Genomic DNA, 24,900 nt, shown 5'->3' with positions numbered 1-24,900 from the left:
CCCTACTTTTATAAGTGAACACACTGAGGCTCAGAAGAACTAAACTATAAGTAGGGCCAGGACGAGCTTCATCCCCAGCACTATTTGAGAGTCAGAGTTGTGGCAGATCATCCAATTTGGTCCTCTACCCTACAAAAATCCTACCAGATGCTAATAACAGCAATAGTTACATCCTATATTACAGGTGTTTGTGAAGGACTCCACAAATGTTCCATTAAATTTCCTCACAGTGCTCTATGAGACCCACTCTTACCATCAGGAAACTGGGCCTAAGTTACCCAACCAGTAGGAGCAGAGTAGGACAACACCCAGGTCTGTCTGACTTCATAGTCTGTGCCTGAAACTTCTCTGCAACCCGCTTGACTTTCTGGCGGTGGAGTTTCAATGTGGGCCCAACAGGTTAAACTCCAGGACCTCTACAGTCCTTTCCAGTTGCAGGAATCTTTTCTGCTGTCAGGAAGAAATTAATTCTTACCTGCGTTTAATCAAAATGAAATATCGGCTCCCTGGGGTATCAATCAAAACATCAACTCTTCTCCCAATTATCCTACTGAGAAACTACAGGGAGAGGTTTGAGGTAAAATGGGAGATAATCACCCTCCAGAGTTTTTTTTTTTTAATAATCAGTGGTCCTCAGATGGAAAATGTTTAGAACCACTATTTAAGACTTGAGCATGTGGGAGCTTCCTTAAATTAGAACAAGCAATCTCTTGGCAAAAAATAAATAAATAAATAAATAAATAAATAAATAAATAAATGCTGAATATTTCTTTCATCTGAGAAAACTGTGCACTGAAGAAAAAAATAAGCCCATCACAGATGAGGACAGGCACCTAATAAACAGGCAGGACAGTGTTCAGACTCCTTCATGGGCCAAACAAGAGACAAGGATTAACTTGCCCAAGAGGGAAGCTCTGTAGGCTAGCCTCCTGCAAAGCTACCTGGAAACCAACAATCAATTCTAGTCAACAGGTGATCTGCATGCTTCCTCAACCACTAATGTTACCTTGCAAATGTTGTCCTCAGGTGTCACATCTTTGGGCTGAAACTGCAAGGCTTGAGCCTGGCTTCTGATCATGCCAGGGTGTCTCCCACCCCCAGTCCCACTCCCACCTCCAATCACAAATGCTGAGCTGACAGGGTAGGCTGGGGCCAAGGTTCAGCCACCTTGGCTCACATTCTTATGCATTCTGTACACTTTACAAAAGAAGGACGCAAGTGAGACATAATACATAAGATTCAGGGTTAGAGAGAAAGGGAAGAAATTGGGTAGAAGTAAATCCAGGACCCACAGCCAATAGAGAAAACTTTCTTATTAGGAAGAATTCAAGATGAGAGACCAGAGCAACTTTCTCCACTGTGTTAACCTAATAGAATCTAGTTCCTTCTCTGAGAGGCTTCCCAAGAAAACCCACTCACACTCACACTCAGAAATACCTGGGGATCCTGCGCAGGTCAGGGTGCAGGCTGCTCACCCCTCATTGGCTGGCAGCTCCTCCCTTTCAGACTTGGCTTTGGCCCTGCCCTCCTTGGCCAGCAGCTGCCTCCTCTGGCCTTCACTCTCCCGACGCTAGAGGGCACTCTTTCCCTGGAATGAAGCCTTGGGCTCTGGCTTCTCACAGAGGAGGAAAGCTGGATCCTTAAAAATAAAAGGTGAAGAAGCAGAGTTCTGAGGCTCTGAGCCTGCTCCCTCCACAGCACCAAGGAGAACTTGGTGAAACCAGACTCGGGTTGAGAGCAGAGACCCGCCCTGTGAATAAGCCCAGGTGCCTCCTCCCTGGGAAAGGACGAGATTGCCCAAGAGCCATGAGCTCCTTCCTCCTCCCAGACTTCAGGAAGCCTGGACAATGTCAGGGTGCCCATGGGACCTGGGTTTTCACAACCCTGCTGTATCTAAATTACCACTGAGCTGTTTTAAACTGAATAAAGTTTTCTTCACCGTACCTCAAATTGGGTATTCCTGTTAGCATTGAATTGGCACCAAGCATTGGTTGACAGTCCTCATACCTGAAATTTTTATTTATGACTCTGGATGTTTTCTGTTGTGATTAGTAGAAAATCCCTTAAAAGGAGAATGAGCTTGTCTTTGAAACAGCAAGTTAGAGAGAAACTAAGGAGAGGGTCTCACTCTGAACTTAACAACTTGTAAAAAAAAAAAAAGAAAGAAAATCCAAGTGATACGGGAGTGGTGGCAGCCAAAAAGGGAAAGAATAGGTATGACTGAGGGTCCCTGACTAAAGCCTGGGGGTCAACCACAGGGGCAAGGCCACTGCTGGCTCATATGGGATTTTTAAGAGAACTAGAAAAGGTGCTCCTTCCACAGTTAAAAATTGTAGTCACTGATTTCTCAGGAAAAAAAACAATTATAGTAAGTAGTCACTTTCTCTAAGTCACATGAATCAAATGATTAAACATAAAGTAGCACTTTAAATTTTTAACTACAATAATTAAGAACTCAAAGTCACAGAAGTATGATTTGTTATGCATTTGCTTTGCTTTCATGGAAACAAAACTCATTGTGGTAATTTTGACACTTGATCCAATATCTAATTTTCTTAAAAACTGATAACTAGTCTTTGTTGGATCATTTTAAATACATTTCACTTGAAAAGTGAAATTCTCTACTAGTGACCGATATCAACCAAGTTAAATACATTTTAAAAGCTACAACAGTTTTCAAAAAGATAGCTGATGTATTTTTGCTGCCAATATGCTCCAACTTCAGCATGATTCACACTAGATGAGGAAATAACTTAGTCTCCACTCTCATGTGTGGATGTCTAATCAATATCACTTTTATTACTATGTTCATCAGTTAGTTTCAACTGCAAAATTTTACCTAGTAGTAATAATGCATGTTCATCATAATTTTCCAAACTTCAAATGAAATCTAAGTACCAAAAAGGCCATAATATTTTATCTGTATTGTACAATTTTCCTTTAAAAATGATACTGTCATATCCAATTTTTTAAAAGATTGGAACATCAGTTTGATTCATGGGTGGGTTGATATAGACACAACAGAAGTGAGTCATTTTCCTTTTTTCTAATATTTTCTACATTGGAGAAATTATTCTCATAGTCAAGAGATTCTTAATTTGTTAACATCATTAATACATTTTCCATAAACATTTTTGCCTCTAACTTCTTTAAATCATCTGTTTTCAAGGGCATTATGAACACTGAATTGTGCTTCCTACTTAATCTTACTTATAAAAAATAATTTTACTACTTCCGGCCAAGATGAAGCTGTAGGTAGACACACTGTGCCTCCTCGAACAACCAAAAGAAGGACAAAACAATTTAAAAACAAAAAGCAACCAGAACTGCCAGAAAACTGAACTGCATGGAAGTCTGACAACCAAGGAGTTAAAGGAGACACATCCATCCAGACTTGTAGGAGGGGCAGAGATGGGCAGCCAGGGTGGAGAGGACTCAAGGCAAGGTGGTGGCTGGCAGACCCGGAAAGGTGGTGGATTGCAGACCAGGTGGCCCCACATTCGCACACAGATAAACCAGGAGGTACAACTGGGGAGTGGGACGGACCGCACAACCCAGGGTCCTAGGTCAGGGAAATAAAGCCTCAAACCACTGATTGAAAACACCTATGGAGGTTGAGGCAGCAGTGGGAGGAACTCCCAGCCTCACAGGAGAGTTCATTGGAGAGACCCACAGGGTCCTAGAATGTACACAAGCCCATCTACCCGGGAATAAGCACCTAAAGGGCCCAATTTGCTTGTGGGAAGCAGAGGAAGTGACTGAAATCTGGCAGAGAGCAGAGCAAGCGCCATTGTTTCCTCTAGGACCCCTGCCCCATATACAGCATCACAATGCAATGACATGGGTTGCCCTGCCCTGGTGAACACCTAAGGCTCCACCCCTCACTATATAACAGGGGCATAAAGACAAAAAAAAAAGACCCAAAGGAAAGAACAGATCAAAGCTCCAGAAAAAAATACAACTAAGCAACGAAGAGGTAGCCAACCTATCAGATGCACAGTTCAAAACAATGGTAATCAGGATGCTCACAGAATTAGTTGAATTTGGTCGCAAAATAGATGAAAAAAATGAAGACTACATTAAGTGAAATGAAGGAAAGTGCACAGGGAACCAATAGTGATGGGAAGAAAATGAGGACTCAAATCAATGGAGTGGACCAGAAGGAAGAAAGAAACAGCCAAACAAAAAAGAATGAAGAAACAAGAACTCAAAAAAATGAGGAGAGGCTTAGGAACCTCCAGGACATCTTCAAACATTCCAACATCCAAATTATAGGGGTACCAGAAGGGCAAGAGGAAGAGCAAGTGGAAAAGTTATTTGAACAAATAATAAAGGAGAACTTCCCCAATCTGGCAAAGGAAATAGACTTCCAGGAAGTCCAGAAAGCTCAGAGAGTCCCAAAGAAGTTGAATCCAAGGAGGAACACACCAGGGCACATCATAATTACATTACCTAAGATTAAAAATGAAGGAGAGAATCCTAGAAGCAACAAGGGATAAGGAGGCAGTTACCTACAAAGGAGTTCCCATAAGACTGTCAACTGATTTCTCAAAAGAGACCTTGCAGGCAAGAAGGGGCTGGAAAGAAGTGTTCCAAGTCATGAAAGGCAAGGACCTACATCCAAGATTGCTCTATCTAGCAAAGCTTTCATTTAGAATGGGAGGGCAGATAAAGTGCTCCTCAGATAAGGTCAAGTTAAAGGCATTCATCATCACCAAGCCCTTATTATATGAAATGTTAAAGGGACTTATCTAAGAAAAAGAAGATAAAAAAATATAACCAGTAAAATGACAGCAAAGTCACAGTTATTAACAACCACACCTCAAATAAAAACAAAAACAAACAACTAGAACAGGAACAGAAACACAGAAATGGAGATCACAAGGAGAGTTATCAACAGGGGAGAGGGAGAGAGGGGGCAAGTTATGGAGAATAAGTAGCATAAATGGTAGGTAGAAAATAGAAAGGGAGAGGGTAAGAATAGTATAAGAAATGTAGAAGCCAAAGAACTTATTTGTACGACCCATGGACATGAATTAAAAGGGGGGGAATGTGGGTGAGAGGGGATGTTCAGGGTGGAGGGGAGTGAAAGGGGGAATAGAACAACTGTAATGGGATAATCAATAAAATATAATAATAACAATAACTTTACTAAACATAATGCCAAGTTAGTACTGAGAAAATAAATTTTAAAATGGTTATTTTAAAACATATTATACCAGGGGGTGGGCTGGGATGGGAGTAAAAGACAGAAAACTGTATTTGAACAACAATTTAAAAAAAAAAAAAGACAAAAGGAAAAACCAATATACCAATATCGACTATTAAAAAAACATATTATACCTTATGCTCAGTTCTGGAACATATCTTTATTAAAAGCATTAATTTGATTTTTACATCACATATTAGATGAAGGTTTTATACTATTTTTGTTAAATCTCTCTTCAATACACTCCAATGTTTCATTGATGTTGAAAAGTAGCTGTAAGCTCCTGGACAATATAAAAAATATCAGGAGCATCAAAAAATATTTCAGCTTTATTATATACTGCCAAGTTTAAAGGTTTCAGAGGAAAGGGGCCACAGAATTCTCTAGAAATTTTTTAGTATCTTTTGAGAACTTTTAAGTGTTCTATATATATTTGTAGCATTATTGTATTTCTGGTTACTCGATACCTTCAATTCAAACCCATTTTATTTATTTAATTATTCTGTACACATTTATCAGGGCTTGACTCTATGTGAAGCTTATTACCCAAGGAGAAGTAAGAAGAGAATGCATTCACTTTCAAGGAGTTAATAATATAAGGTGCGACATGGGCACAAACACCAACAATTGTTATGACAATACGGTAGAATGTGGAAATTCATGTTCTCTGTAAAATGATGTAGAAGTTCAACGAATTATAAGGAGGAATTGGAAAACCAGGAATAGGTTTTTAAGGCTGGAATTGAGGGTGTTAATTAGGCTATTAAGCCACAACCCTGTGGCTTCCTGCTTGCTCTCAGCAAGGAGTAAAATGGTGGGGAAATTGAAAGTGTTAGAGTCAGAAGAGACTGGGAACATAAAGGACTCTCAATCTGGGAAGTGAGGTAGTCCACAGATATGATAAGCTCTGTGACCAGGGACAGCTGAGACGATGTCAGGGGAAAGCATTTAGAATAGAAAAGGTTGAAGGAACCAAGATAACAGAAGTGTTCTCAGTGTGAAGCAGCCTAGAGGCCAGAAGGATGATCAAGTCTTGCCTGGTTGGAGCCCAAAGGGCAGAATCACAGTCTGAAGACACCTTTGGGCCATGAAGAGTACACTGAGACCTCATGCATAAGAGACATGGGGAGTGGGTAGACAGTGAATGTATTGGACAGTGCAGGGAAGTTTGCAGGCAATAAATTCCAGGCAAAATGGTGGTTGCAGAAAGCCCCTGGAAGGAGACCTGAAAAGAAGGGATAGGATGAGAGGCAGAGAGTTGGAATCCATTCTTGAAAAAACTGGGATCAGGGCCCACCTCTGAGAGCCGTGACCCTCCCCAGACTTTAGATCCCTCTGGGAAGGAGAGGTCCCTGTACACTGATGGGACACGGCATCTTCTGCTGGTGGCGAAGCAGATAAACCTGGATTCAGAAGAGGGCCCTGTAGCCATGAGGCTCATGATAACACAGAATCTAAAAACTTTAATCAGCTCCACATGGTCCAAACTCTGCACTTTAAAGAAAAGAACACTAAAGCCCAGACAGGACAAGACTTTCTTGAGACCACAGAGAAAGTCGTTTTGAGCCAAATCTAGAACCCAGCTGTCATCGTCAGCCTAGTGGGCACCACCTCCCACATCCCAGTGATCCAGGGAGGGTAAGTAACATCGTGTCAATGGCCATTGTTTAATATCTTGAAGGAGAAAAGCTCCCAAAGTCATCAGCAGAATGTGAGGTCATAGACTTGCCCTCTGTCCTGGGAATGGAAAACCTGTTGCTTTGTTCGATTTTGTGTTGGAATCTGAAGAAACTCCAGTGGCTTTCTCCCGGTGACTGCTCAGCACCAAAAACCAGACAGTTACCTCTATTTATGCACTCACAGAATTGTCTTCCTCTCTGATGAGTAGCAACCCTGTGGGGAAGAACCTACGCTTTGTGTCCCCTCATTCTTAACTGGAGGCCTTAGTCACAATGAAGAGGCAAGTTGGGGCAGGCAATTCTGTGTGTCAGGCGAAGGGTGAGAAATTCAAACCCCTCAGCTCTGCAGAGGTTAGAATAATCATCTGCCTGCTACGGCCTCAGAGACATGGGCCCCATCAATGAAGTGAGATTCTGCAGCGAGAACTCCACTCTGTAGTGGCCCACACTACACGTGGGATCCCCACTTGTTGGTCCACCTCCCCCTGCCACACTTCTGATCCTTCTTCCTTCTCCTCTTCTCTCCCCCTCATCTTATTTGCCACTTGAACCAAAATCATCATATGGAATGAGTTATGATTATCATGTTATATTATACATCATGTAATATATATCATATGATTTTATATAACCAGTCAGTGGCTCTGAGCAAAATCACAGGGCAGTGGTGCACAAACCTAGTGTTCATTCATTTATTAATTTGCTCGTTTTTGCTTTTATTTAACAATTACTCATTCAGTACATACTGTGAGCCATGCACTGCCTAGCACTGAGGGTAGAGCCATGAATAAGACCTCTAATTTGGGGATGATGCAGAGATATAAACAACCATAAAGGAGGGGGCTAAGCAGTCCGGCCTAATAGAAGGAGGCACAGTCTTAAGGGAACCTTGAGGAGTCTTCTGCCAAGGAGGCAGGTCCCAGGGTGGGGAGGTAAGCAGGGAGGAAAATTTCAGCAAGGACAATATTTGAAATGAACTCAGAAATCACAAGCATTTACTGAGCTACCTTGAGCCTGATATACTAAGCATAACAGGGTCTCTGCCCTAAGGAGCTCAGAGCCAGAAGGGGGAAGACTAGACCAGCCCACCAACAACTACCCTACAGAGCAGAGGGTGCCCCTGACAGTTTGAAAACTCATTTTATCAGGCCTGCATGCTATTTTTAGTTATGGATTTCAATTAAACCAGTATTGTTGTTGTTGTGAAATCTGGAGATTTAATTTTTAAAAAAATAAAGATGTACTGGTATCTTAGCTCAGGCTGCCGTAACAAAATATCACAGACAGAGTGACTTTGTAACAATATAAATTTATTTTCTCATGGTTCTGGAGGCTGGCAGTCTAAGACAAAGGTGCCAGCATGGTCAGGTTCTGGTGAGATCCCTTTTCCTGGCTGTAGACAGCTGTCTTCTCACTGTGTCCTCACACGATGGGGAGAGGGGCGGAGCTCTCTGATGCCTCTTCCAGTGAGAACACCAATCCTACCATGAGGGCCCACCCTCACAGCCTCATCTATGCCTTTCTTTTTGTCTTATATTAACTTACATGATATTAAACCTCGTTTTCTGTTGCTTATTTTATATAAAATTAGTTTTCCTGAACCTTTAAAGGGTCTGGTTTTGAATAGCTTCCCTAATCACATCACTCTAGAGCTCCCTGTTCATCATTCTTGTCAGGCAAGTGTTCAAAGATGTGGTGGCTTCTATTCAGAGCTTGACTCCCTTTCCTCCCACTTATCCAAACTTTTTTCTTTTCTTTTGTATCTCTGATCTATGATCTTAGAGTCTTTTCCAGATGCTGTCCTCTTTGGGACTTTATTCAAGATGGAACTTTGGCTGCTTTTTTGAGAATCATGGGACCCAGACTGCTCCAGGTCCCTCAGATAGCACCATGAACTCTGTGTTTACTGACCTTGGGGGAGTGTAAACCTCTCCAATGTCAGCTGCTGAGCTGTCTAAACTTTAGGTAAGTTCATCTTGGTCATCTGAAGTCCCAGATCCACCAGGCACCCTGCTCTCTCCCTCTGCTTCCTCCTACACAAATGCCTAAAGTGTATACATCTATGGCACTTAGTGGCTGGTTCCCATCTGCTTGAATTTGGGGTTTGTGAGGAGACTGTGACCTAATTGTGTTGATTTTGCTTGTGGACTTTTTTGTCTCACTAACTTTGTTACTTTATGTCTTTGTTCTGTTTTGTGTTGGGAAGTATTCAAAATTTCTGCTGGTGCTACCATCTTCCACCATGCCTGCTTTGCTATCGAATGTGTATCTGTCAGAAACAATGCTGTAAGAAACCATGATTGTGAATAAGGCATTCTGGAATTTCACAGCTGGTGGTGCCAGAAGCACTGTGTGCAAGATGGCATAGCCCCATCAAGTACCTAGGGAGGACAAGTGACTAACCCTACCACAAGGTAGTCAGCCTGCTGCCAGATCGTGGCTGGATCTCCCAGGTGGTAGTGCTAGCTGGCAACTCATCAATTGTTGGGAACCGCCCTGCCTGGTTTCAGAAGCTGTAACACCGCCCCCCATTGGCTAAGGCTGAGTGAGTGGCTGAAGCCACTAAGGAGACAAAGCTTATCTTCCTGGCAGGAGCACCACTTCTGCTCCTTTTACTTCATCTATAACTGGCCCCCAATGCTTGGTCGTTTGGCCAATGATGGGTAAGATTCCCCAAGGGGGGAATGACCTAAGACAGGCACGATCATGTGAAGGCCCTCAGGGAAGGACTTGGGGGGCTACAGCAAAAGGGGGTGATGGACCCTTGCCCCTCGGCTTTGACAAAGCCTGAGTCCTCACTCTGTCTGTGAGAAGTCTCCTAATCTCTTGGCTGCCTTACTTCCCCTGCCTGACTTAAGTCTGAAACAATGCCAGAGGGCAGTGCAGCCCTGTGCTGGAAAGGGCGGGCTCCCCGGGTGATCAGGCCTAAGAAAGAATACATAAACTCCTGTGAAACCTGCTTTGCTAAAAAATATTCTCAATTAAAGATAAAGGACCAAGCATGAAATGAGCTTGCTTCCCAAAGTTTTGTAGCCCTTTAGCTAATAGACCCTCAGAATAGGCCCTCGGAGTTCTTTGTATGTTATCTATTGTTTGATCCTTACTGCCTGACAATGATTAATGAGCTTTACCTGTATTCCTGTGCAAAATGAACCCAGTAAAAGCCCATTGAGAAAAAGGCTCTTGGCCCTTCCCCTTTGAGAGATCGGCCACCTTTTCTCCCCAAGCAAATCATGTCTTGGTAGACTTATTCTCATCCACGGTGGACGGGGGGCTTTTGCCCTTGGTGGACCCTGCAGGCAAAGCTCCCCAACAGTTAATGACCTCTGCTATGGGCAGGGTGGCCAGCTTGATTTAGTGAAGGGAAATATATTGTGGTTGGGCCCAGGCATATTCTTCATCTCTGCCACAGGGTCACTTTTTACATGAGTCCCTTGAGTAAGTACCCAGGTGGTTAGTAAAATAGACTGACAGAAATCATCTCATCTACCTGGTTATTATGACTCCACTCAGGAACAAATACCTTTGGTGAGCATTCAGGTGGGATATCAATGGTCTGATTTTACTCTTGCCAGTTCTTGGTCATGAGCCAAACCATTAGTCAGTGCCCACAGTAGACAGTTGATAATCCAGGCAAATCAAGAAGCAGACATACAGCTTAAAGTTCTACTCACTTAGGGGGGAGAATTTGGACAGGTGGTAGTGGTGGAAGGTAGAGTTTAGGGAAACAGTATGAGGATATCCCTGAAGATAGGGAAGCAGATATGTGATAGGAGAAGAGAAGTAATACAGTTCTGTTTCCAATCTACTCCTTTTCATACACATTTTTTCTCTTTTATTGGTTCCATCTGTTTTCTTCTTTCTCTCCTCTCCTTTCTTCCAAACTAAGAGTCAGGAAGAAAAATATTTCTGTGTTTCCAATGATAGGTGGAAGAGCCCAGGCAGGGAGGGCTGCAGAGCCCCACAGCTCTGGGTCTTCACTCAGCCCAATGCCCAGTAGGCTGAGGAGGTGGGTGCCGAGAGGAGAGAAAGGTAAGGACAGGAGAAGGCTAGGCCCAGACTCAGTGGGCATATCAGCCCTCTAAGACAGAAGAGACATGATAGGGCTGGCTGGGGGTGGACACAAGGTGTTGAGCCAAGGTGGAATGTGAGGACAGGGTGGCCTAGAGCTTGTGGAGGAAGTTGGCAGAGCAGTCTCCAAAGGAGCAGGGATCTGTGCCCCCTCACTGTTTGAAGTGGGGCCAGGTGCTGATGATGTTGTACAAAGCCTTGCCAGGAGACAGAGTGTTGACAATATCACTCTGTCCCACCAGCAGGTAGTCAGGAGTCAGGTACCCCTTGTCCACTGCACACTGGATCAGGGTCTGAGCTGCCTCTAGTGCTGCAGCATTGGGTGGGGTACCTGCAATACACAACAACCCATCAGTTATAGAATTCCAGGCCACCCTATCCAGAGCAGGACACATGCCTGGATACCCACTAACCCACACCCACCACCAAGCTAGTATAGCCACTATTGCCAGCCACCCTAGACAGGCAGACAGAAAATTAAGTTAAAGCTTCAGCACCAAAGTTCTTCCTGAATCAAACCCATAGAGCATAGAATAAAATATCCCATGACCCCAGGATGCACAAAACCTTTATTCACTGTAAAAGTTTAGCCTGGTAGTTCTCTACTAGGGGCAATTTAGCTCCCCAGGGGATATGTAGCAATGTCTGCAGATATGTGTGGTTGTCACAACTAAAGGAAGGATGTTCCAGGCATCTGGTGGGTGGAGGCCAGGGATGCTGCTAAACACCCTGCAATGCACAGGACAGCCCAACACCAAAGAATTATCTGATCTGGAACATCAACAGTACCAAGTTTGAGAAATTTTCTTTAGGCAAATTTGTGCTTCCTGCACCTGTCCCTTGTCTGGCTCCATCTCTAGGCACATTCCTGGTCACCCTTTGTCCCAGCCCAACACCCATTTTAATATCAGCCTGAACCAGCCTGAGGGGCATGGCCTCTTCTTTCCAGAGGTTCAGCAACAGGCTGAGTCTAAACAAACTCTGGTCAAGAGATATGAGCAATGACAATTCTCAGTGTGCATTCTGGATACAGAGACAGGCTTATCGTGGCTGTGACAGACAAGGCAAGTGTCCTCACATTCTTTCTGTAGTCTAAGTTAGAAAAAATATGTACAAAGAGCTTTCCTCTTCACCTTACATGTGCCTTGGATGTTGGGAGAGAGACATTTGATTGGGTATAAAGGAAGTAGACTTACGGTGGCCATTCTGTGTGGGGCTTACTTCTGGTCACACTCAATTTAGTAAACAGTCAAATTTGAAGCTGGGAAAATCCAGCAAGTGTAGCCACTAAAATGACACCTGAGTCTGCATCATTGTCCATGATGTCCTTCAAACATGATACAATGGCTACAATGACCAATGCTACTCAAAGTCTCCACTTACCTGAGAAGGTGCCCATGAAAGCGATGCCCAAGGCAATGTCATCGTAGCCAGGATTTTGGGAGCCTTGGACATTCCAGCCCACCCCTTCATAAATGGCACCATCTTGGCCCACAAGGAAGCTAGAGGACCAAGAGGAGAGATAGAGATCAGCATGAAAGGGAGGCAGTATGGGATTGTTTCATTCACTCATTCATATACTCATCAGACATTGATAAACTATTAAATTCACTGATTTCCAAAAAAGGGAGTCCTTGCCAGTGGCTTGCTGGTCAACCAGCTTTCATGAGCAGTGGGAGGGCAGGAAGCCCTGATTTGTTTACTGATTTCTGTAGTGTAAAACTTCCACCTCAGTCAATCCAAACTAACAATAACTGGGCAACTAGCTCACAAAATTCCTGAATCTTCAATAACTGGAGCATGCCAAGTGGCTCTCAGGCTGCAAAGAAAAGAGTGACAGCTTTCGACCCCTGCAACCTGGCCTTTCCCACACCTTGCCGATGAAACTGTTTCCCCCAAGGTGACTTATGACCTCCTTAGGACTAAGTACAAAGTATATTTCTCTGATCTTCATTTTCCTGATCTCTCTGTGCATTTGACACTAAGGACCCCTCTCACCTTCTTCAAGTATCCTCTCCCCCTAGCTTCCATCGCACTACATTCTCCCAGCAGTCTTCTCCAGCGGCTTCCCCTCAAACTCCTCTGCACCTCATCTTGATGTGCCCTTTCCTGCACATGGTGGGGTTTCCTCAGGACACTGCCCTCCACCCTCTCTTTCTCTCCCTCCACACATTCTCCCAGGACTAACCCATCTACTTCCTTCACTTCAGTTGCCGTCCAGGAAAGTTCACAGGTCCACACCTGGGCCCATGTTCTTCCCCACATGTTCCTCTTTCTGGGCTCTCCATCTTGATAAAAGGTGCCACTGTGCATCCTCCCATGGGTTCCAGCCAAGAGTATAGGCATCAGCCCACCTACTGCATCCAGTCATCAACTGCTTGTCAACCATGTCTCCCAACCATTCTCCCTGGTCAACCCCTTCACCCTTGGCATAGACCACTATCTTCCACTAACCTCTTAGATTCCACCACCTCTCCATGACAGCTGCCACCCTCCAGCCCCATCACCATCCTGTCTTGCCAGCATTGCTGCACAGCCCTCAGGTGCATCTTACCACCTCCAGCTTTGTCCTTCACACTCTGTTTCAGAAGCTTTGAAGTGAGTGGCCTTTCTAATACAAATCTTATGTCAAACCCTGCTTTTAGTCTCTTGGCACAGAGCCCAGACTCCCCACCTTATGTTACAAGATCCTTCATGGGATGACCCATTTGCTTCCCTAGCCTTACATCCCAATACACCCCCTTTGGCATCTATTTTTAACATGATAAACTTCTCTCAGTTCCGCAAAGGCAGCATGGTTGAGCTGGCATCCAGGCCTTTCCATAGAGTTTTTTTCCCCCTTCCTCCTCTGACTAGCTTCCTCTCACCCATAGGTCCTGGCTAACATGTTACTCCTCACACCCATTCTCCCAGCAACCGAAGGGAAAGGGGTTGGGGCAGATGTAGGAGAGGGTAAAGGGTGAATAAATAGTGATGGAAGTAGACTTGACTTTGGGTGGTGAACACACAATACAACATGCAAATGATGTATTATAGAACTGTACATCTCAAACCTATATAATTTTATTAACGAATGTCACCCCAATAAATTCAATGAAAATTTTTTTAAATAACAACAAAAAGAACAACCTAAGCAAGAGTTAAGAATGCCTCCTGTTCACACTCCATGTGTTTCCTCTAATAACACTTAGTGTACTCAATTAGGATTTATTTGTTTAATTATCTTTCTCCTTCACCAGAGTATTAGTTCCATGAAGGCAACAACCCTACCTGTACTATACCTCGTGACATCCACAGAGCATAGCCTACTGCCCACATGGAGGAGGCATCTAATCATGTCCCACTGGATTAATTTATAGCACATAGGTGTTTACTCTTGACCACAGACCATCTCAAGGTAAGGAAATAGCACAGTCACACAGTTTTGATGCAGAAGACACGATAAAAGGTCAAAAGCCAAAGGACAGGCAACTGCCTTCTGAAACCTAAACAGTGAAAAGGAGAGTACCTCCCTCAGCCCTTATTATTTTCCAGTTTAGGATTTCAAAATTTATAGTCAATTTTCAGGTGTCCACTCTAATTAAACAGAGCAATTCTGTGAATAATCCTAATAGCAAGACCTAGCAAACCACCAAGTAGGTCCTGATAGATGATAGATGCTGGAGAAAAAGCTTCCTCCTCTCTTGGATGGGTTGCTACCCAGATGGGAAGGGAGGAGAAGAGGCAGTGAGTCCAGGAGCATGTAGCAAGTGTTGGTAACTCCATCTAAGGCAGGGCACTGCGTCGCTGCATGTGTTGCATCCTGCACAGAGGTTCTGGGCTGGGGACCAGATGGGACTGAAATCCAGCTCCACTAGCTAAGCCATGAATGCCTTAGAGGAAGTGCTCCTTTGATTAATGTACAAATATGCCAACTGGGCAAGTAGTGGCGCAGCCTAAAACTAGATTTTGTGTGATTATTTCTGTTAGGACGTTAGATGGCTCCTCCTACTTCCTCTAAGGCTGGGCCTCCCCGTCCTTACTCTTCACCTTGTCCCTCCTGTCTCAAGTTAGTGTCATCCTATCCTGCTAGCATCCTCCAGAAACCATATCTGTGAACTCTGAGAGCATCCTTCAAGGAGCTTCTACTTTCCCACAGGTTAGTGTTCTTTATTAAAGGTATTTGAACAACAGTTTTTTTTAAAAGCCCCAGCTGGTATGGCTCAGTGGATTGAGTGCTGGTCTGCGAACCAAAGGGTCACTGGTTCAATTCCTGGTCAGGGCACATGCCTGGGTTGCAGGCCAGGTCCCCAGTAGGACGTATGCAAGAGGCAACCACATACTGGTGTTTCTCTCCTTCTCTGTCTCCCTCCCTTTCCTCTCTAAAAATAAATAAATAAATAATTTTTAAAGGTATTTCTTTATCCACCCTAAAATTTTGGCAACTGTGAATAAATGAGCAAAGAAAAAAAATAAAAAATGTCTATACTACTCCCCCTCAAAAAAGAATTGCAGACCGTGGCATTAGAGAAATCAGAAGATACTGTGTGGGCTGCCCCCTGCCTTCAAATAGGAAAGCTATTCTCCCTAAGGAGGTTGACAACATCCAGGTGCAGAGGAATAGCATGAGTCTACACTAGGGAGACAAACCTCAGGTTGCAGCTGAACTGAAGGCAGAGCCTGAGACACTGAGTAGTAGGAAACAATTATGAGGGGGAAAAAACAACCTTAGGTTATCCTTTCTACAGATTTCACAATCTTGCATGCTCTGATATCTTTCAGCAGAGCCTTGGCTCCCATAATGTCAACATATGACCTTGAAAAAGACGTACATTTTGAGAACATGCTCTGGGGGAATGACTACACCCCAGCTATACCCTAACCAAGGCCCAGCCAGGGTTGTGTGAACAATCTATGGTTACACATGTGGCATCTCTTGTGCAGTGGGCACTCAGGAAACATTTGTCCCCTTTCCCTTCCTTTCAAAGGTTCAGTATCTGCCCCCAGGGGATAGAAACCCACATGTCCTCAGGTCCACTTACTTATATGGAATGTCACATGAGTCAAATCTCTTGATGAGGAGAGACTGCATGGTTTGGACGAGCCTGCGGCATTCCTCAAACGTGTTGCAGGTTTTCTCCGCGGTGTGGATGATGATGGCGTACTTAGCTGGGAGGGTCATCTTGGGGCAATGGGTCTCCCTGGCCTCCCAAGCAGACCGAAGTACAATGTCAGGGCAAGCTGCGTGGGGCCAAAAATACAGGAACGTGAGGATTGATTACGCCCATCCATGTCAACCACCTCACCAGTAAAGGTCTACGTGATCCTCAGGATCCCCCCACATCCGCCACCCTCTGGGTGTCCTGACCTCATCCTGACTAGAACTTGGGAGAGCCCAGCAGCTCTCAGAGTGGCCTACCTGGGAACAGGTATGTCAGCATGGAGAGATTGGGCTCAAGAGGCAGGAACCAAAGAGCCACTGTTTAAAAATCAGAACCCAAAGGACATTGGGACTGTTGATTCTGAGGGAACATTGGATGCTTTGTATTGCAAAGACAGTGTATTTATTTATCTGCATGACAGTCTTGTCTGCTCGTCTGTGTGTGTGTGTGTGTGTGTGTGTGTGTGTGTGAGAGAGAGAGAGAGAGAGAGAGGGAACGTGTAACAGGCCCCTTTGGAGAACTCACTTCAATTTTCATGTTAAAGCATGTCTGTGGGAGTCACTTGTCATCTATAAAACAGTTCATCAATGTAGGCAATTGTTAATATTGATAGATGGTATGAGCCCAAAGGCAAAGATCAAATTTATTCAGAGATTTAATGTAATAGAGCTAAAGGCTTTAAAACTTTATTAAGTCCCAGAAAAGGTTGAAAGTGCTTATTAACTATGGAGAACAAGCCCTCCATGGCTGACTGGTTTTGATGTTGCTGCTTATTGAACTTGAAATTGACCTTTTATCTACCTTTTATTACCTGAGTGATGTGAAACTCCCCCTCTAAAGTCAACCTAAGGGGAGGCTCAAGCACTCGGTCTGCTGGTGCTGTTCCGGGGTTTGCACGCAGAGATGTGCATTTGTGTTTGAGTGTTCATGTCAGATGCCTACCCTCTCCGTGGTTTTCTTTTTTCCCTCCACAGCACTTTTCGCCAATTAACACACCAAATCTTTTCTTGTTTATTTGCTAATTGACTTTCTCTACCCTCTAGGTTGAAACTTCATGAAACTGAAACTGCTTCTGTGTTTTGTTGCTTGGTGCATCTTCAGTGACTAGCAGGTGCTCCGTAAAGAACTGCTGAATGGTTGAAGGAATGAGTGTATCGTTGAAGGGATGAGCACATATACACAGCAGGCCCGATGGCATGGCCCCAACATTCCAGGGGCTTTGCCCCTCAGATTCCTGGAATGGCCCTTTCAAGGTTTGCCAGCAGTAAAGTTTCAGACAGTTGGGTGACCAGTTGTTTATCAGCAGGAATCCAATGAAAGCCTGAAGGAAAAGATCACCCCTGGTGGCCATTTGAAATTAGTGGGGGTGAGTCTGGAGGGAGACCCAGAAGAGTTGAAAATCTTACCTTTCTTGGGACTCCCCTTCTGTAAAGGGACCAGGCAGTTCTCGCCTTTCACAAGAAATGGCTGAACGTACATGGGTGACAGGTGGCCCTTCCGGACAGCATAGGCTACCAGGTATTCCATGGCTGACAGGGCCGCAGGGCTGGGACTGTGGCCTGCAAGAGAGTGACCTGTGGGACACCTCAGCCCAGCCTGAGTCAGGGGGCTGTGGGGAAAGGACAAGGTGCCCCACCAGCTCCTGTATGGCTCTGGGATGGGAAGAAAGGGGAACAGGCTCATTTCCAGGTCAGAAGTCTCAAAGCCAAGGGTCTGCCTGGACAGAGCTCTAGGTGGCCCAGGATAAAGACCTTTCCTATCAACTGCCAAGCCTTCATCCATCCTCTCTCTGTCCCTGGACGAGCTAAAGGAGTGCCCAGCTGGCCAGGTCAGGGTTCCCCATCAGCAGGGGCCCTTCTGGGCAGGTGCCAGCCTCTTTACCTGCATTAACGGCTTTAATCCTCACCTGAAGCCTCAGAGCTGGCTGCTATTTTTAACCCCAGTCTTCACAAAGAGGAACTTGAGGCTCCAAACAGTAATGGGCTCAGGATCTCATAGCTAACAAGGTGACAGCAAGTGGTCACCTAAACAAACCAGGCTGAACAGAGTCCTCTGGCATGCCAGGACCATGGTGGAGCTGGAAAAGGAAGATGGGAGCTTGTGTTCTGACTCCTCTCCTCGAGGCTGAGTCACCTTGGGTCATTCACCTCTCTGAAACTCAGGCTGCATGTTGGATAATAGTGATCATGAGACTTATCTGGACTATTGCTAAGGGTGTTGGGAGGGGACAGTGAGAAACTGGATGTGCAAGAACTGCGTTAAGAGTCAAGGGTGCACAAATCCCATGGAATGGTCCTGGATGTTATACATTAGGGCATGGGGGCTGGGGAAAACAGTAAGACTAGGAGGAAGTGGAAGGGATTCACTTCCCTTCAGAGGCCTCAGGGATCGGAGGCCTCAAAGTGGTTTCTAAAAATTGTACAGAAGGCCTTGGAGTAAGAGAGTTGGGAAGAGGAGGCATTGTCAGGAAACGGGGAAGCATGGACTGTTGCTACAGAAGTGTCAGGGTTAGAGAGGAAGGTGTGACAGTCACTGACACAGAAGTGAGAGCTGAGGCCCAGATCTTTCCAGGACAGGAGCAGGAGGAGAACACGGCTTCAGAGAGAAGGCTGGACATATCTGCTGTGAGAGACCAAAGGAAGAGGACCTGCTCTGGAGAAGAAAGCCAGGCCAGAAGGAGGACCACCAGCATGTCCTGCCACAGAAGTCAAGGAGAGGAGAAGTCCAGGAGAGAGTGGGTCATCGAGGAAGTATGAGAAGGAGGAGAAGACACCTGAGTGTTGAGAAAGAAGCAGAGAACTCTTTGGAGAAGGGCAGCTGGGATGACTGTTACCTTCCTTTGTGCCAAAGAAGGCAAAACCCAGGGAGATGTTGTTGTAGCCCTGTGTGTGCACGCCTTGCACGCCCCAGCCGACACCTTCATACACCCTGCCATCGTCCCCAACCAGGAAGCTGTGAAGCATGGAGACATGGGCTCAGAGGTTGGCTCTGTGGCACGTCCTTGCAGAGAAACCATTTACCCAGCCTATGAAGGAGGAGGGCTGGGGCCACGGCCACTAAAGGAAACTTACATGGACTCATCCCCAACAATGGCTAGAAGTCATTTATACTCATCCTTAGAACTCAGAAGAACCCACCCCCACGCTCCCCACCCCACCCCGCCTTGTTCAGACACCTGGGTGTCATCGTACTCAGAGGGAAAAAATGTCTGGAGCTAACACAGACCCAACCACACAACATAAGGTTCTTCTCGGTCCCCACATTCCCTCTCCTTCCAAAGTGTATGCTCTCTGTGTAATCTCCACGCAGGCTGCCCATGTGATTTCTCCCTGCCAGGGCTCGGTCTTACAAAGACTTCCCAGGACAAGGATGTGGATGCAGACAATTTACCTGGGAAGAGATCCCAGAAGCCAGAGTGAAGGAACAAGGAGGAGATGGAAGGAAGAACCCCAACAAAGTGTGGGAGTTGGGCTGGCTTCACAGTGGCCACCTGAGGCTCAGTCCCCTCCACCTCTGACATGTAGCCTTACAAGGAACTGTGTACATACACCTTAGCATTGTCCCTCAGAAGGGCTGGGAGCTGAGGAAATTGCCCACAACTCCTGCCCTGCAGGGACATATTACTCACTGCCCTTCACCATGCAGGACTTGGGTGAAAGCCTGGAGCAGAGAAAAGAGAGATGCACTGGGCACTTCAGAGGTAAAGCCATTGCCATGCACAGAAACTGCCCACAACTAGCAGATGTCAGAGGCCACGTACCCTTGGCCACCAATTGGGTCTACTAGAATAATCAATAGGGTAAGAGATTGCCTCACCAAGGTGAAAGCCCCATACGTGTGGTGTAGTGGAACACGCAATGGGTAGAGAGACAGTTCTGGGCCACATTGGGCTCCATAACTATCACACAGCTGTGTGACTTTGAGGAATCAACCTCCCCACCTCGGTCCCCTCACCCACAGCACAGAGATGGCAGTGCTTGCCCTACTGACCTCACCCGCTGTCGGGAGCAAGTCACTCCTGTGCATGGAGGTCACTGATAACCTGCAATGTGCCTGCTGTGTGCACTAGGTGTGGAGACATTAGAAAGTACCATCATTACTTAGCCTTCCTTGCTTCCTTTTAGAAGATCTCTGAGTCAAGGATCTCATAGAAATTCAAAGGATTTGAAAGTTTATAGGGTTTTTTTAATCTTTTATTCATTATAAACCTGATGTAACCTCAACCCAGGAAGTCAGGAAATCAAAGAAAGGGCAGGAAGAGAGCCCTAAGGAGCAGCTTTGACCCCGTGCCCCCGCCCAGTCACTCACTTGTAGGCCACGTCACACCAGCTGTTCTTGTGCACGTGATGGGCCTGCAGCTCCCGCACCCTCTGACTACAGGTGGTCTGGTCGTGACACTCCAGTCCGGGGATGTGGTGTGTGACGAGGAAACCCACCGGCATCGTCAGTGAGGTGTTACAGGCAACAGCTTCTGCCCCCCACTCCTTACGAGAGACCAAGGTGGAGACATCTGTGGGGGAACCGCAGGAGGGGGTGTCACTCAGCACACCTTGCCCCATCATTTCAACGTCAGCCTTCCTGGGTCCTGCGTGCCATCATGGGCTGTGTCTGCCCCATGCTGGTGGAGGCCCCTAGGAAGAGACCTTCAGCAGCAGGCACGCCCTCCTCTTCTCACCTGCACACCCGCATCTCACCTCTACTCACCCTCAATGCAGACTCTGCTCCTGTGCAGAGGAGCCCAGATGCTTTGCTCCCCATCCCAGGCAGTGCCCTCCCTGCTGCGCCCCTGGAGGCATCTGCTTCCCACCACTCACCCTAGGGAAAGCCCTCAGCATCCTCTCAGTCTCACCTGCACGAATGCCCTCTGTGCGCACTGTGCTCTCCAAGTGTTTCCTCTGTGACTCTGATTGACTGAGTCCTTTGTCCTGACTGAGCACTCCCTGAGGGGGCTACTCAGCCTGGGGGCTCCCCCAGGCAGGACCTGGTAGGGCAGGACCCTGCTCCAGTGAAGACCTGGCCTTTCCCCTTCCTGGTTCCTGTCCCTTCCTGGCACCCCCATACCCCCAGGGGCCAAGGCAACCTGTGCAGTTGGTTTGCCAGTGCCCTTCTCCATGCCTCCACCCCACTGCCCCCCAGTCTCAGTCACTGTGCTGATCTCAGAGACATCTGGTCACTTGAGGAACCCTGACGCCAGCCCGCTCGCCATACAGACCCAGTCTGTCTTTGCCAGTGAGCTGGGAGATGTTGCCAAACAGATCCTGGAGCCTCCCTGACAAGTCCTTGAGTTGTGTTTTATCCCAAGAGGAATCGCCTGCAAAGGAACATTCCATTTTGCCTGGGTCCTCAAGAGGCCCAGTATCAGCCACCTGGGCACACAGGTTCAGGCCCCTCCAGGCTTCCTCTGCCTCCCCAGACCCCATCCCCTCCAGGAACCCCTCTGGGATGACCAGAGGGCCACCTCCAACAGAAGCACGTGGTGCTGTTTTCTCCAACACCAGCTCCAGGTAATTGCCCAGGAAGTTAGATACACAGGCAAGGGCGGGGAGTAGGAAACATACCCTTTCCTCAAGACCTACACCTATACACACAGATGGGAAAAAACAACTGGAAATGTATCCAGGCACTTCAAAACCACAGTGTGTGAATTTTACCTAAGGGAAGTGATGGGGAGACTAAGTGGAAGAGGGGTAGGATAACCTGCAGGATTCAAGACAGTTCCCTGGGACCTGGTTCTGGGGGCATTTGTGGTGCCCTTGCTCCTGTGTGAAGGACCATAGGGATGGGCATCCCTACTCCCAGGGACTTTCTCTTACTGACAAGCATGAACCCCAGTCACAGGTTAGCCTCTGGTTAACACAACAAATAGAATCGCTGCTCCCAGCTGCAAAGTTCTTCCTGTGAATTACAGTATCTCCTATCACCCTCATAATAAGTTTAGGAGACCACAACATTATCTCAATTTTCAAGTGGTAAAATTAAGATTTAAAGAGCTGAATAACTTGTTTAAAATCTTTGCCAGAGGCAGGGCAAGGATTTGAACCCAGGTCCAGAGATTCCAAGTTCTGGGCTCTTAATGAAAAGCTATTCTTTCTCCATATGGGAGAGCCAGCATTTAAAGAAACCTGTAATGAGACTTTAAAATGATCTTCCTCAGTTACTCTCTGATTCAACGATGGAGCACTTACCCCAGGCACCGATACCCAGAGTGGAGAAGACAAGAAGCCACGGCAGCATCCTCATGCAGTCCGGGGACACTGGGGGGGAGAGTGTGGACGGCGGCCCTGGCAGAGGCGCAGACAGTTGACCTGACCTTGCTCACTCCTCGGACTGGCGCCTCCCGCTGCAGGGCACCCTGCCCGCTCCCACCAACTGTGGGCCTCCTGAGGGCCAGCACCCAGTCAGACTTCTCAGGGTCCCCAGTGTTACAGGGTGCAGCCAAGATGGGGGATCCCAAATAGGCATTTGAAATGGGGTCCAGAACTCAAGGTGTCCAGGAGATTTTAAGGTGTCTTCACCCCTTCCCCCACAGGTGTGAGTTGGGGGAAGGGGCACACAGAGCAAGAACATGCAGGGCAGCTTTGCAGCTAACCCATGGCATGGTCATTTAGCATACCTATAGCCTTTGGCTGGTCACTTAGATATGCTAAATAGCTATGGCCATGCTCAAGGCCAGGGGGATGGAAAGGGATCTCCCCCTCAAGATGTGACTTGGGGGCAGGTCCCCTGAGTTACAGCGCCTGCGTGGGAGCTGGGAGAAGATTGGCTCCATGACACGGGATGACACCTGCCCAGGCCCACGATGGCGACCAGAAAAGCTGGAGAAGACAGCAGATTGAGGGCAAGTGTGCCCAAGTGTAGGAGGAGTCGGAAATGGGGCTGCAGAAGAAGATTGGCGCGGGGGATTTAAACCCAGACACGGCAGCCATTGGGGGAGAACCATGAGCAGCCCTGAGAGGAGAGAACCATGTGGCTGTGGAGGTACAGAGAGGATCACGGCCATTGGAGAGAGAACCACACAGCTTTAGCAGAGTGAAGACTCCCGCAGCCCTGAGAGAGGAGAGAACCACGCGGCAACCCTGGAGGAGAGAACCATGCAGTTTTGGCAGAGTAGAGACTCCTTCCCTCAGCCCTGAGAGAGAGAGAACCACGTGGCCTGGCAGAGTGGGGACTCCTGTGGCCCTGGGAAAGAGGACCACGTGCCTGTGCCAGAGTGGGGACCCCCACAGCTTGAGAAGGGGGAACCACCACCTGGTTTTAGCAGAGATCCTGGCAACTCAGCCGAGGGTGCCGGGAACCCAGGGAGGTCTCCCAGTCAAGAGGGATTACTAACTGAGAAGAACCAGAGGACTGCCTGAGCCATGGACTTCTATTTCCTTTCCTGAGATACAGTACTCTGGACTGGGCAAAGGGGGAAGGAAGGAAGGACTGTGTGTTTGTGGGTGTTTTTAGGGACTTTAGGATTTTTTTGATAAAGACTTTAGGTCACTACTTTAAGTTAGTATAGCATTAAATAAACATTTCCTTTCCTTTTCATGAATCTCTGGCATTGAGAGACATCTTTCCTAGGGCAGCGGACATAACGGACCGGGGCCTTCTTTCAATAATAGTATATCATCCCAGGCCCCCCCTGTTTGTTCTGTAACACCAGGACAGGTAAGCTGCTCATCGAATAGGTAAACACCCTCATCCTGTTACCCCAGGCAACTCCATTTCACTGAGGCCCTACTCAGTACAGGGCCTGTGTGGATACTCGCACATGCAGTCTTGTCTAATCCTCACACCAGCCCTGCAATGTAGGATTACCAACCCCCATTCTCACAGAAAAGGGCCGTAAAACCCAGGAATACGAGAACCAAGAAATCCAAATGCATAGGCCTAGTGCAGAGACCTTCCCAGCTGGGGAGGCGGGAGGGGGTGAGGGGAGTGGAACAGTCCCAGTTCTGAGGCAGAGGAAATCTGATCTTAGCTCTCCATCTAGTGGAAGCCAGTCCCTTCCCAAGAAAAGCCACTCACACTCACACTCAGAAATACCTGGGGATCCCGTGCAGGTCAGGGTGCAGGCTGCTCACCCCTCATTGGCTGACAGCTCCTCCCTTTCAGACTTGGCTTTGGCCCTGCCCTCCTTGGCCAGCAGCTGCCTCCTCTGGCCTTCACTCTCCCGACACTAGAGGGCACTCTTTCCCAGGAATGAAGCTTTGGGCTTTGGCTTCTCACAGAGGAAAGCTGGATCCTTAATAAAAGTTGGAGAGGAGAAGGGCAGAGTTCTGAGGCTCTGAGCCTGCTCCCTCCACAGCACCAAGAGAAACTTGGTGAAACCAGACTCGGGTTGAGAGCAGGGACCCGCCCTGTGAATAAGCCCAGGTGCCTCCTCCCTGGGAAAGGATGAGATTGCCCAAGAGCCATGAGCTCCTTCCTCCTCCCAGACTTCAAGAAGCGCGGCCAACGTGGGGGTGCCCGTGGGACCTGGGAGTCGTGTCCCACATCTGGGAACTTCCTGTCCTGGAGACAGATCTTCACCAGGAGTGTGAAGGCTGCGGGTGGAGGCCCCTCACCAGCACCCTGCCCCACGGGAGACTCTGTGGGGACCAGGAGAGAGGTGTCCAGGGTGGCAGAAAAGAAACAGAAAGATGTGTTCCAGGAGACAACTGCTATGCCCAGCTCTGGTGGGCCTCCATGCCCATCATCCCCCCTCCTGCCACACCCCCACCCTCAGCACCCACTGTCACCACCCAGGGAGCCTCCTACAAACCGAGAATACCCAGGCCCTCACCCACTCCCAGCTCAAGGCCATATTACACTC

General features: G+C 47.1%; 2 protein-coding genes across 5 annotated transcripts in view; both read right to left on the bottom strand.

Annotated features, from left to right (window-relative positions):
- The window catches only part of LOC114489123 (peptidoglycan recognition protein 3), a 43,339-nt gene extending 19,157 nt beyond the window's left edge, over positions 1 to 24,182 (bottom strand). Inside the window, exon 1 of one of the 2 annotated variants that reach the window (XM_028503128.2) lies at positions 24,132 to 24,182. The gene's annotated coding sequence lies outside the window, so the exon portion shown is untranslated. Of the gene's footprint in view, positions 1 to 1,437; positions 1,738 to 24,131 lie in introns of those variants that run through there. The other variant, XM_036015204.1, reaches the window with a different exon arrangement.
- On the bottom strand, positions 10,797 to 24,259 carry PGLYRP4 (peptidoglycan recognition protein 4). 3 transcript variants are annotated; one of them, XM_036015203.1, is made up of 9 exons: positions 24,132 to 24,259; positions 22,286 to 22,381; positions 21,304 to 21,411; positions 20,409 to 20,610; positions 18,934 to 19,052; positions 17,507 to 17,659; positions 15,981 to 16,179; positions 12,343 to 12,461; positions 10,797 to 11,290 (listed from the first exon to the last, which is right to left on the bottom strand). In XM_036015203.1, the coding sequence occupies exons 2-9, from the start codon at positions 22,338 to 22,340 to the stop codon at positions 11,112 to 11,114; spliced, it is 1,134 nt and encodes a 377-aa protein (XP_035871096.1). In that variant the 5' UTR covers positions 22,341 to 22,381; positions 24,132 to 24,259; the 3' UTR covers positions 10,797 to 11,111. The 3 variants fall into 3 exon arrangements, with proteins under 3 accessions (XP_035871096.1, XP_035871094.1, XP_035871095.1); XM_036015201.1 differs by having other exon boundaries at positions 24,170 to 24,252; XM_036015202.1 differs by having other exon boundaries at positions 10,798 to 11,290; positions 21,313 to 21,411; positions 24,170 to 24,252.
- Positions 24,260 to 24,900: the final 641 nt, after the last annotated feature.

This window comes from Phyllostomus discolor, chromosome 14, assembly GCF_004126475.2.
Source record: "Phyllostomus discolor isolate MPI-MPIP mPhyDis1 chromosome 14, mPhyDis1.pri.v3, whole genome shotgun sequence".
In the NCBI taxonomy this organism is placed as follows: domain Eukaryota; kingdom Metazoa; phylum Chordata; class Mammalia; order Chiroptera; family Phyllostomidae; genus Phyllostomus; species Phyllostomus discolor.
This window is presented reverse-complemented; position numbering and strand designations above follow the sequence as displayed.

Excerpts from the sequence above, each read along its gene's own strand:
- PGLYRP4 (XM_036015201.1), bottom strand. Across the intron at positions 21,412-22,285 it reads TCTGGGTATCGGTGCCTGGG|GCGATTCCTCTTGGGATAAA; the intron begins GTAAGTGCTCCA and ends GTTCCTTTGCAG. Across the intron at positions 20,611-21,303 it reads AGACAGACTGGGTCTGTATG|ATGTCTCCACCTTGGTCTCT; the intron begins GCGAGCGGGCTG and ends GTTCCCCCACAG.